The sequence below is a fragment of the Planococcus citri genome, chromosome 5 (assembly GCF_950023065.1).
Source record: "Planococcus citri chromosome 5, ihPlaCitr1.1, whole genome shotgun sequence".
Classification (NCBI taxonomy): Eukaryota; Metazoa; Arthropoda; class Insecta; order Hemiptera; family Pseudococcidae; genus Planococcus; species Planococcus citri.
In genome coordinates this window covers 27,929,779-27,942,577 of record NC_088681.1, presented here as the reverse complement: position 1 = coordinate 27,942,577, position 12,799 = coordinate 27,929,779, and the positions used below count along the sequence as shown (strand labels likewise).

Here is a 12,799-nt window from a genome sequence, read left to right as displayed (position 1 = left end):
GTGTGTTTTCATGATTTCAAATAAATCTAAGGCAAGTTCTCCTGAATTTTTGAGGATCGAGACAATGTGAGACTAATTTAAAATTTGGAACCCTTCCTCCCCACCAAAAAATAAATAAGAATGAAGATTGAGTTTGAAAGTTTGGAAAATATGTGGAATGGAAGTTGAGAATTTTTTGAATTAAAATTCCGCTTCAAAAATTCAACTGAAAATTGCACTGTTCAGCATCAAAATTCCCATAGCAAAAAGATCTTTCGTACATATTCGAACACTACCTTACTGAATTATCACGGCGAGAAAACAAGATAAGCATGGGTATCCAAATTTGAAAAGAAAAATTCTTCTTCAAGAAGGCACCTACTCAAAAATTGCAATTTCAACTTTGAATTCCTCCACACATTTAAAAAAAAATAAAAAATAAATAAGAAAACTGAAAAGTTCAAATAATTGAGAACAATTTCTTAAATCCCTGAAAAATAGAATTCAAAAACTTTCTTACAGTCAACAAAATTTATCATCAGTTTAAATCTCAATGTGAATTGTGGTTCTCGATTTCTTGTTTCAAATTTCATCGTGAAAATGAGATAACTCGGTCTGAGGAATTCCTCAATTTCCGGAATGAACGCTGAATCAACATCATTTTTTTCCCTCCGGAATTGAGAGCAGGTGTGGAAGATAGGGTAAGGATCTACCTAACAAAAAATCTTACTAATTTTGCGAATAATGGTTTTTATTGTACTATTTTTCATCAGAAAATTCTGTTTTTTTTTTCTTTTTTTCATCAAACTTGAACTTTTTAAAATTCATATCCCCCTCCCCTTTGAAGGATTTTGAAGAAATTTCATTGCGAATCTTTCTATTTCCCAGTACAACTTCATTCTGGTGTGACAAAATGGAAAATTACAAAAAAATTTCTGTAAACTTTCCTTTCTCACGTTACAAATTAATTTCGAAGAAGAAGGCCAACATCATTTGTTGTTTTTTTTGTTTGTTAATAAATCATTTTAAATACCTAGTATGATAATAAAGTGTTCCTTATTTTGATTTGACAATAGACTGAACATTTGAAAAAATAGCTTAATACTTAGTACATACCTTATTTCGCTCGCGTGAAAAAGCATTTCCTTCGTTTTTTCGAAAATTGCATTGAAATTGTTCCAAAGAAGTTCAAATTTTTAAAAACCAAAAATCAAAAATTGTAAAAATATTTTACTCGTACCTACGTACCTTCCAAAAAAATATTGGATTATTTGAAGACGTCGGGGAAACAAAAAATTGTAATGTGGGTATACAGAACAGAACAGAACAGAATATTTATATTTTTAGCTTTTGTGTTTTACAAACAATATTTAGATACATTAAATGCCCCTCTATACCAACGAAGGTGAGCGAGGAGGCCGCAGTTACACAAAACCAGTGAAAACAATGCAGGAAAAAAAAAAAAAAAAAAAAGTATACGAGTATATGTTGATCTCTCCCCTCCCCACCTCTATAATCCTCCCAAGAAAGAGTCGTGAAATATGTAGTAGCGAAATGACCTACCAATGAAAGACTGAAATGGTATAGGTAGGTATTTTTAAATTTGAAATTAGCTTTCGAATTACCGGACTATTGTGCGGCGGCGTTTAAGAAAATTCCATCTTAATCAAGTTTCATTTATTTGGAGTAAGATCCAGATATTTTAAAGGATGCATTTATTTTGAAAAAATCTCTCTCGTACAAGCCTACGAAGCTTTCTCAAATGTAGGTAGCATTTATTTAATGCTCTGCAGATTTTTCTGAATTATTATTTGTATGTCTAATGAACAAGCACTTTTTACTTACCACGCTAAAAAACTTGGATACCTACATACTTTGGATGTATGTAATACCTAATCATGGAAAAGAAATGGATAAAAAATGTTACCATGGACAATTTTAATTTATAATTCATAATTTTGGGAATTAATAAAACAATTCCAACCAGGAAAAAAATCTCATCAACAATTCAATTTATCTACAACTAGATATCTACCATGAAAAGAACTCTTGGAAAAAAAGTCGAATTTTGTAATACGCCGTCTATTAAATTTGAAAAGAATCACAGATTTTATTTTTAATTTCATACATATGTAGGGCCTATATGTACAGTTTAAGTAATGAAAAGATTGACGTTTTCCAACACAAATGCCTCAAATATCTGCATTCAATAAAGTACCAATTCTAAAAGTCAGGGCTGCTGGTGCTATCTTCATTTGCAGTATGAGGTTGATAGGTTTCCAAAACCACACTTGCTAATGGTCTCATGTAAAATTCATCCCGCGAATCGTGTTCTATATTAAATCTGAAATGAAAATCATAAAGTTTCATCAGTTTTATGAAAAAGGCGTTTACTTTCCTGAACGTTCTAAGTAAAAAATTACCGAATGAATCGGAATTGAAATTTATAGTATAGGTAAGGTAGGTAGGTCGGTAGGTAGGTAGGTAGATCTAAAAACTTAAAAATCTAAGATATGAGTAGCACGTGATCTGAAAAACTAACCCTTTCTTGTATCCCGAGTTTACAGAAGCTGCAGCTATGGTAATCTTATCGGGGTGATTCTGCAATATTTCAGTTAAATTTACTCGAGACGAGGTACGAAAGAGATTGGCTACTACTGTGAGCACGTGACCTTCATGTGATCTATGCAAGAGGGAAAAATGTTAGGTAGCAGACAAAAAGTGGGTAGGTAAGTAAGGTACAGTCTATATGTCCGTAAGCCTATTTTGCATACGTATGATCGATATTATAAGTACCTGGTTAAACTATAGATATTTGTACTAGAATAACCTTCATTTTTAAATTTTCCATATCTAAAAGTGTTCGTTCGCCTTAACGTTGATAAATCCTTAAACAAGTTATAATGACTGACTGGCTGTAATTTTTGCATTTCAACATTATTTTGAAAGTAATCAGAATTTACTGGTAGATACGTCGTAATGTTGGTTGAAAATCCTAAAACATCAGAATTCTTGTCATTTATAAAAATATTAGTAGGTGCCTATCTACCGATAGATGTAGTTGCTTACAGATTTGTAAAATTGATCATCTCATACTTATTTCTATTTTTAAAAAAATTACCAGCATTTCTGGAATCATCCCACTGCATCAAAAGTCTGCAAGGATCTCTGGTACCTTCACCCGAGAAATCCTTCATTTGCTGCTTGGTGACTAAACCATTAATCATATTAATCTCTTGTCCATAATACACTCCCACCGTTCCAGGTAGCATCATTGATATCATTGTGAAAATATCACCATATTCCGGTAAAGATCGTGATCCTACTCTCGAACCATCGTGATCTTGGGTCTAATGAAAATTGAATAAGGTGTACCTACTTATAGTGAGTTTATCTTATACTTAAAGGAAAACTTTTACAAAATGGTCATTTTTTCAATCCCATGGTTCTTACATATTTAAATCAAGTGAGAATAAGTCTTTGTGTTATAAAACTTTAGATACTCGTACATTGTACGTAAAGGTACGTATTTACGTCACAGAAGTTGAAAAAATAAGTTGCAATATTAATTCCAAATACATGCCATCCAAGCTGATATCTTTCCTTTTGGTAGTATCATCATCCAAGAGGAAAGGTAATAAGCCAAAGTTCTTGCTCTAAGAAACCCTTCGAAATATTCGAGTTGAAACATATAGGGGAAATGTGTTATTGGATAATCCTCTCTGTCGTAGTATTCGATTACAGTGTCATCGTCGGAATGTGCTTCGGCAATGAAAATCCTGAATTGATTATAAAAAATAATTAGGTAAGACGTATTATTAGCGCATCATTATTAAAACAAAAACGAAACTCCAGTATTTATTGTAAGTAGGTACATACATAATATATTGAACACATTGATACCTACCTTTCAAAACCACCGTGCTCCTGATTATATTTGTCCAAATACGTCCGGAATTCATGTATAAATTCGAAAATTTCAGGTTGGTCATACTGGCGCATATAATCATCATCTCTAAATTCTTTATCTTCAAAGAAAAATGGAGTAGCATCAAGTCTGAATCCAGCTACGCCTTTGTTGAGCCAAAACTCAATTATTTTCTGGAAATGTCACCAATAACTTTATTCCTTGAATCTATACATGGTAATATCATTGAAATTTACGTAGATATAATACACAAAGAACAAACCCATAATTCTTTCTTCAAAATTTCATTCCTCAGGTCAAAATCAGGTTGTTCTGCTAGGAACTGATGAAAATAAAATTGTTTTCTTTTTTCATTCCATTCCCAACCAGAACCCGGCAAACCTAAAAAGAGACCAACCTGAAACAGATTTTGTCATGGACTCATTTTGCTATTTGTGAAATATATGCTACGCCTCCACAGAATCATTTCAAGGGTTATGTAAATATTGAAATTCTCATCATGCTTACCCACTTATTTGGTGGTATTTCTTTGTTAGTTTCGTTATCAAAGCCTTTGGAATCTTTCCACACGTAAAAATCAGTGTATGGATCGATCCGATCGATGGATTTTTGGAACCAGTCGTGTTTATGGCTGCTATGATTGATTACCAAATCTAGCAGCAACTTCATATCTGCAAATGTACAAATTTTGAAATTAAAAGTGAAAATATGTCAGTTCAACACCAAACCCTGGGCACCTACTTCTTTTATTCATTTCGGTGATGAGTTCTTCCAAATCACTCATTGTGCCAAGCCTATGATCAACTTCATAGTAATTTGTGATGTCATAGCCCATGTCCCTCGCTGTCGTTTCAAACATCGGTGTCAGATGGATCGTTTCTATGTCCAAGTCAACGAAGTGATCAAGTTTTGATGTGATTCCTGTGGCGTAATTTGAAAATGAATACTTGTTCATTAATGTAAGTGTAGGGTAAAATACTTAACAATGAAGGTATCCTCGCAGATAAAGGAAATTCAGGCCAGATGTAAAAAAATCTAAAGAGCGTCCAAAAGTACACCAAAAGGCCAAATTTCAAACACTAAATTTCATTTTTCGATTTTTGACGAATTTTTAAAAATTCTGATTTTGGATATACTGTATAATGTGCCATGTTTTTAACCTGCCAAATCGATTGATGCTAGTTTTGAGTTGTTCTAAAACTGCTACAAGATTTTTAAATTTTTCAGTTTTTGAAAAATTGTCGCAAAAAATGCCAAAATGTTATCCAGCATCAGCACCTACGAATTCACATTCACTGTTCAGTGTTCAGGCCGGCCGTTTGACGGCTTAGAATAATTACTAGATATCAACATCGATGTATTAGGTCCTAAATATGGTAAGTATACCTAAACCAAATTGAGTTTTTACCTTACTTTGATCTAATTCTGATTTTTTTCATGAAAAAAAAAAAAAACTCTTGGTAAAAAATTTTAATTTTCAAAACAACAAATTCACCGCTTGAAATTTGGCCAAAGGGGGTATTTTTTGATACACTTTGGACTTTTGTCTCCGGTTCAAAAGTTTTTTTGCTGGTTGGAATATTTTTTTTTGGTAGGTACCATAAGTAAGTATCAGTATTACTTGCAAATGAACAATAAAAGCTTAAATGGACGAATCCTTCATTACTCATGAGCAGTTTAGTTATAGATTTATATTCTGCACCTACCTTTAAAGTCACCAATTCCATCCCCATCGCTGTCTTTGAAAGTATGCGGAATCATTTCGTAAATTATCGTATGTGTCCACCATTCTGTATCTAATTTTGCAAAACAGCTCCAACAAAAGTGAAACCAAACATAAAACACCAATATTTTCATTTTGTTTACTTTGCAGGCGTAGGCTATACTTAATTACCTACCATCACAGAAAAGAAATGGATTCAATTGTGATTTTTATTCTTTATTTATCGCATACCTAGTTGTTTTTAATACCCACCTACTTAAATTATGTGGGTAAGTACCAGGTGTGACATGCCTCAATTACTTTTTCACTCTCAAAGTGTCCAGATGTCGAAATACCACGTTGTAGGTTCTGGGAAGTCGTGGATTTTTTTTTCGTATTATGTATTATTATACTCAAGCACATGTCATTTGTTTAACAAGAAGAACCATTTTCAAAATTGAAAACAACTGAGTCACTAAATGTTCAAATACATACCTATTAAATTATGTAAGTACATACCTACATTTATGTACTTGAGCGTGTCTGTGCACTGCGCGGCTATATAAATGTTAATCATTTTTGCTTATAATTTTTTTTTCGCAATTTTTTGCTTTGGAAATCTCAATCTGGAAATTGATGGAAGCGTGGTTCATCAGGTTCATGATTTATATAAATATTGTGTAAGTTCTCTTGAATTTTCGAGAATAAAGACTATATGTCAGACAAATTTTAAACGTTGAAGCCCCCTCCCCTTCCCCTTCCCAAAAAAAATAGGAAGGTTCGTGATGAATGAAGATTGAGTTTGACTAGTTTGAGTGTTTGGAAAATATGTGGAGTGGAAGTTGAGAATTTTGGATTTAAAATTTCGCTTCAGAAATTTTCCTATAGATAAGCTTGTGCCTCTTTCACATTCGAATACTTACTACCTACCTACCTACCTACCTACCGAATTATCACGGTGAGAAAACAAGATTTCTCCAAATTTGAAAAAAAATTCTTCATGAAAGAACCGAAGTCAAAAATTGCAATATCAACTATGAATTCCTCCACACATTTTTAAAAACAATTTTAAATAAGAAAACTGAAAAGTCCAAATGATTGAGGACAATTTTAAATAGGTAGGTGGATAGGTAGGTACCTGAAAAATAGAAAGAAGATTTCAAAAACATTTTTGTGGCCAACAAAATTTATCATCAGTTTAAATCTCAATAAGATTGCGCTGAATCAATATCAATTTTTTCCCTCAAGAATTGCAAACAGGTGTAGAAGATAGGGTAAGTACCTAACAAACAGTCTTAACAATTTTGCGAATAATGATTTTTATTTTACTGCTTTTCATTAGGAAGTCCTACGCAGCATTCGCAAATGTAGCATTTACTTAATGCTCTGCAGATTTTTCTGAATTATTATTTTGTATTAGGTATGTCTAATGAACAAGTACTTTTTACTGACTTCAGTGAAAAACTTGGATAGTCTACCTACTTTGGATGTAAAAATCATGGAAAAGAAATGATTAAAAAATTTTACTTAGGATAATTTTAATTTATAATTATAATTCATAATTTTGGGAATTATAATATGTAGATTGTAGGTAAGTACCTAAAACAATTTCAACCAGAAAAAAAACTCACCATCAGTTTATCTACAACATACCTACTTACGAAAAGAACTCTTGGGGAAAAAAAGGTTTGGTTTTTACAAATATTGCATGAGTAGTAGATACGTATTATTAGTAGGTGCCTACGTAGTTGCTGTATATCTCGGTGGTTAAATAACAGTGCTCTTCGATAAATATACCACAGTCTTTTAAATTTGAGAAGGGTGACAAATTTTATTTTTCATTTTATACATACAGTTTAGTTAAAAAATTGGCGTTTTTCAACACAAAAGTGCCTCAAATGTCTGAATCCAATAACGTATATTATACCTTTTCTAAAAGACAGGGCTGCTATCTTCATCTTCAGTATGAGGTTGATAGGTTTCCAATACCACACTCGTTAATGGTCTCATGTAGAATTCTTCTCGTGATTCATGTTCTATATTAAACCTGAAATGAAAATCATAAACTTTCATCACTTTCAAGAATACCTGAATGGGACTGTGATTTTTGTTTGCTTGATTAAAAGTCACGAAATAACAGTGCGTTTTCTTTCCTGAGCCTTGTAGGTAGGTAATTAAAAAATTACTGAATGAATTGGAATTTAAATTTATTTATAGGTACGAATTAGTAGGTAGGTACATTACATTACAGCACGACTTTATATAGAAACTCTAAAATCAAAGGTACTTTATTTACATCTCAATAATGGATTCAGCTGCATAATAAGTACCTATTGTAGGCTTAAGTACAATAGCATGTGATCTGAAAAACTAACCCTTTTATATATCCCGAGTTTACAGATGCAGCAGCTATGATAATCTCATCGGGATGGTTTTTCAATATTTCGGTTAAATTTACACGAAACGACGAGGTACGATAAAGATTGGCTACCACTGTGAGCGCGTGACCTTCATATGATCTATGCAAGAGGGAAAAAATGTTAGCAGACAAACTTGGAAAACGGGGGAAAATATTAAAAGTGGGTAAATAATCATACATGTCCGTAAGCCTATGTTGTGTATGATACAATAGATAATGTACCTGGTTAAACTATAGATATCTTCAGAATAAGCACCATTTTTAAATTTTCCATATTTAAAAGTGTTCGTTCGCCTTAACGTTGATAAATCCTTCAACAAGTTATAATGACTGACTGACTGTATTTTTTGCATTTCAACATTTCGTTCAAAGTAATCAGAATTTGCTGGTAGATACGTCGTTGTAATGTTGGTTGAAAATCCTAAAAACATTGAAATTCTTGTCATTTACATATAAGAAATAGTAAAAGCCTATATCTTTCGATAGATGTACATACATAGATGCTTACTTATTAGTAAACTTTGCTCATTAGATACCTACACCTATTTCTATTTTTAAAAAAAATTACCAGCATTAATGGAATCGTCCCACTGCATTGCGAGTCTGCAAGGATCTCTGGTACCTTTACCTGAGAAATCCTTGATTTGCTCTTCGGTGACAAAACCATGAATCATATTAATCTCTTGTCCATAATACACACATACCGTTCCAGGTAGCATCATTGATATCATTGTAAAAATATCACCATATTCTGGTAAAATTCGCGATCCTACTCTCCGATTATCGTGATCTTGAGTCTAATGCAAATTGAATAGGAGTATCTACTTATGATGAGTTTATGTTTATCTTGAAGGAAAAAACTTTCAAAATTATAGGTACGGTAATTTTTTCAATTATGTACATATTTAGGGAAGGAGTGGGGAAGAAAGTTGCGTTATTAATTTCAAACACATACCATCCAAGCTGATACCTTTCCTTTCGGTAGTATCTTCATCCAATAGGAAAGATAACGAGTCAAAAGTTTTGCATCCAAAGGTTCATCGATATATTCGAGTAGAAACATATAGGGGAAATGTGTGATTGGATAATCCTCTCTGTCATAGTATTCGATCACAGTGTTCCAATCGGTATGTGCTTCGGCAATGAAAATCCTGAATTTGTAATATTAGGTATCACCCCCATCATTATTAAAACAAAATCAAAACTCCTGTATTGTATATTGAACACATGATAGGTACCTACCTTTCAAAACCACCATGCTCCTTATTATAATGGTCCAAATACGTCCGGAATTCGTGTATAAATTCGTAAACTTCAGGTAGATCATACTGGCGCCTGTAGTCATCGTCCCTAAATTCTTTATCTTCGAAGTAATTTGGAGTGGCATCAAGTCTGAACCCAGCTACGCCTTTGTTGAGCCAAAACTCAATTATTTTCTAGTAAGTAATATAGATATTGCAAACTTTATTCCTTGAACCCGTAGGTAGTTACATTTTCATAGATATCATTAAAATCTACGTAGGTAGATCTACAAACCCATAATTCTTTCTTCAAAATTTCATTCCTGAGATTAAGATCAGGTTGTTCCGCCAAGAACTGATGCAAATAAAATTGTTTTCTTTTTTCATTCCATTCCCAACCAGAATAACCATTCTTACCTTTAAAGAAACTTGTCTGAAACAAATTCAAGTATTTTTTCCATGAGGAAGACTCATTCTTTTATTTGTGAAACGTGCTCAGGCCTTCATGGTATACCTACGTATCTCATACAACTTTCACAGAATAATTTTATGGGTTATGTAAATATTGAAATTCTTCTGCTTACCCATCTATTTGGTGGTATTTCTTTGTTAGTTTTAGTATTAAAGCCTTTGGAATCTTTCCAAACGTAGAAATCAGTGTATGGATCGATTCGATCGATGGATTTTTGGAACCATTCGTGTTCATGACCACTATGGTTGATCACCATATCTAGAAGCAACTTCATATCTGAAAAAGATCATTTCGTATATATCAGTCATCAATTATTGTAAGATGAACAAATTTTGAAATCAAAATTGAAAATGCGCTGGTTCAACATAAAATCCTGGACACCAACTTCTTTTATTCATTTCGCTGATGAGTTCTTCCAAATCGCTTATTGTACCAAGCCTATGATCAACTTTATAGTAATCCGTTACGTCATATCCCATGTCTTTTTCTGACGTTTCAAACATTGGTGTTAGATGGATTGTTTCTATACCCAGGTCGACAAGGTGATCCAGTTTTGATGTGATTCCTGTGACATAATTTAAAAACAAATTGTTCATTCGGGTGGGTGTAGGTGACATATGTAGCCTAAGTGCTTACTTAACAATGGCAGTATCCTCACAGACAAAGGGATTTCAGGCTGGATGATAAAAAAAAATCAAAAGAGCATCCAAAAATACACCAAAAGGGCAAATTTCAAGTACCTATGGTTAGTTACCGTACTGAATTTCATTTTTCGATTTTTGACGCATTTTTTTAATTTCATATTTAGGATGTAGGACTAGGTGCCTACTGTATATCCCATATTTAACCCGCAAAATCGATTGATGTTAGTTCTGAGTTGTTCTGAAGCCTCCGGAAAATGTTTACGAATTCGCATTCATCGGCCTCCCAACTGTTCAGGCTCGTTTGAGGTTTACGGCTCAGAATTACTATCAACAACGATGTTCTAGGTCATAAATAGGGTAAGTATGTATAAATGAGATTTCAGCTTTTTACCTTACTTTGATCTAAATTCTGTTGTTTTTTTTTTCATGAAAAAAAGCTATAATTACACAAATTTAAATTTTCAAAAATTCAAATCAAAAAAAGAAATTCGCCGCTTGAAATTTTGCCAAAGGGGGTATTTCTTGACAACCTTTGGACCTTTTTCTACGGTTCAAAATTGTTTTGCTCGTAGGGTTGGGATACTTTTTTTGTGCCATAAATGAGTACCTACTTACAAATGAACAATAAAAGCTTAAATGAACGAATGCTTCATCACTCGTGAATATAGTTAACTTAAATTTTACTTACCTTTAAAGTCGCCAGTTCCATCCCCATCGCTATCTTTGAAAGTATGCGGAATAATTTCGTAAATTATCGTATGTTTCCACCATTCTGTATCTAGTTTTGCAAAACTACTCGAATAAAAATAAAAGAAAAGATACAACGTTAATATTTTCATATTTTCCCGATGTGAAACCACCTTTAGTTAAATCACAACCAAGTTGAAAATTAATTGGGTGCTATTAAAATTTTCTTCTTTATTTATTATGAACGTATGTGTACTCATTGAAATATCTATAAATAATGATGTTTCATTACATTTTCCCACTTGAATGTGCTCAGATGTTGATCTACCTAAGGTAATTTCTTGGAACTCTGAAAAAAAAAGTACTTTCTTCGTTCTTCGAATATTTGACATGAAATAAACATAAAATTACTAGAAAATAGGAATTTATCGTGAATTCAAAATACAGGTAAGTAGGGTACTTATTGAAAAAATATTACACAACATTTGAATTGAAGTAAATTAAAATACGTACCGGTAGTTTGTTAGGTCAAAGTAGTCGAATGTGAGCACGAGTGGCCATTAACCAATTGGGAAGTTATCTTATAATTTTGCAGTAGGTAAGTGGTTCACTGGGCATCATTGTAGGTACTTGAAGATATTGTGATGTTTCATGCATTGACGTCTGATGATTTATGTACGGAAAAAAAATATAGGTAATTTTTATTATTTTAGTATACCGGATCCCATTCAAAAATATGTTAAAATTTGTTTCGAAACTCAGTATTTCTCACTGTCCGATTATGATAATTTTTACTGTAGGTAATTGTATGGTAAAAATTATCCAGTTTTAATAAATTTTACTATGCCAATAGTAAAAATGACATGATCCAATTGCGTAAAACTCATGGCTAGGTATAGTAGAAAGTATTCCAATAAATAAAATAAAAATTCATTCAGTAAATGATATCATATTTAAAAACTCAATTTTCAAAAATTAAAATGAGGGGTTAACTTTAAGGAGGGTTCAAATTTCATTTTTTTCCCTGCAACATCGTCATGATGGTCGCTCCGAATTTTTCCTGCTCATCATTTCCTAGGAAAAATCCGTCACCTAACTACCTATAATGGGCCATGGGGATACTGACCACTCGCGCTATGAGTAGGTACACGTCAACAGTTGGGGCATTGAAAAAATATATTCGTTTGTCATCGCATAGCAATGCTTTAAATTTCACATTAATTTTTCAAGGAGGTGTAGGTACAAGTAAATGAAATCAAAACTTCCATGAATTAGCAATGTGTGTGTTATTTCAATTTTATTATGAATTCGAAAATCGAAAACCTAATAAATTTCCTTTTTGATAAGGAGGAGGGGAGAGAAATAAATACTGCATTGAAGGAAATTGAAAATTATTTGCCTTGGGATAGTTTTATTAAAATAGATAAATGGTATTACATTAAACTTAGATTGTAAAATTAAAGGAAAATGGTAGGTACCTATATAAAAATCTGAAATTTGGTTTCAAGTAGGTATACTATATCTAAAATCAAACTCTCGAATTGATTGCGAACGTTTCCGAGTAGATCTAAAGCATCCAGCAGAAATTTGCTTTCCTCCAGCTCACTGGAGTTGCTCCAGAAGTAGGCTTCAGAAGGCAATAGGGGTGTTCGAGCGCTCTACAGAACGCAGCAGAATTTACAGAAAACGTAAAAAATTAGGATTTTTGAGCGCTCATGATAGACTCA

At 32.7% G+C, this 12,799-nt stretch overlaps 2 protein-coding genes across 2 annotated transcripts; both read right to left on the bottom strand.

Moving 5' to 3' along the window:
* Nucleotides 1-2,061: 2,061 nt before the first annotated feature.
* On the bottom strand, nucleotides 2,062-5,809 carry LOC135847996 (maltase A2-like). Its single transcript, XM_065367760.1, has 9 exons — nucleotides 5,614-5,809; nucleotides 4,649-4,828; nucleotides 4,415-4,578; nucleotides 4,170-4,304; nucleotides 3,887-4,080; nucleotides 3,101-3,758; nucleotides 2,776-2,974; nucleotides 2,522-2,662; nucleotides 2,062-2,323 (listed from the first exon to the last, which is right to left on the bottom strand). The coding sequence occupies exons 1-6, from the start codon at nucleotides 5,762-5,764 to the stop codon at nucleotides 3,545-3,547; spliced, it is 1,038 nt and encodes a 345-aa protein (XP_065223832.1). The 5' UTR covers nucleotides 5,765-5,809; the 3' UTR covers nucleotides 2,062-2,323; nucleotides 2,522-2,662; nucleotides 2,776-2,974; nucleotides 3,101-3,544.
* Nucleotides 2,203-3,263, bottom strand: LOC135848344 (maltase 2-like). The gene is made up of 4 exons (XM_065368242.1): nucleotides 3,101-3,263; nucleotides 2,776-2,974; nucleotides 2,522-2,662; nucleotides 2,203-2,323 (listed from the first exon to the last, which is right to left on the bottom strand). The coding sequence occupies exons 1-4, from the start codon at nucleotides 3,261-3,263 to the stop codon at nucleotides 2,203-2,205; spliced, it is 624 nt and encodes a 207-aa protein (XP_065224314.1).
* Nucleotides 5,810-12,799: the final 6,990 nt, after the last annotated feature.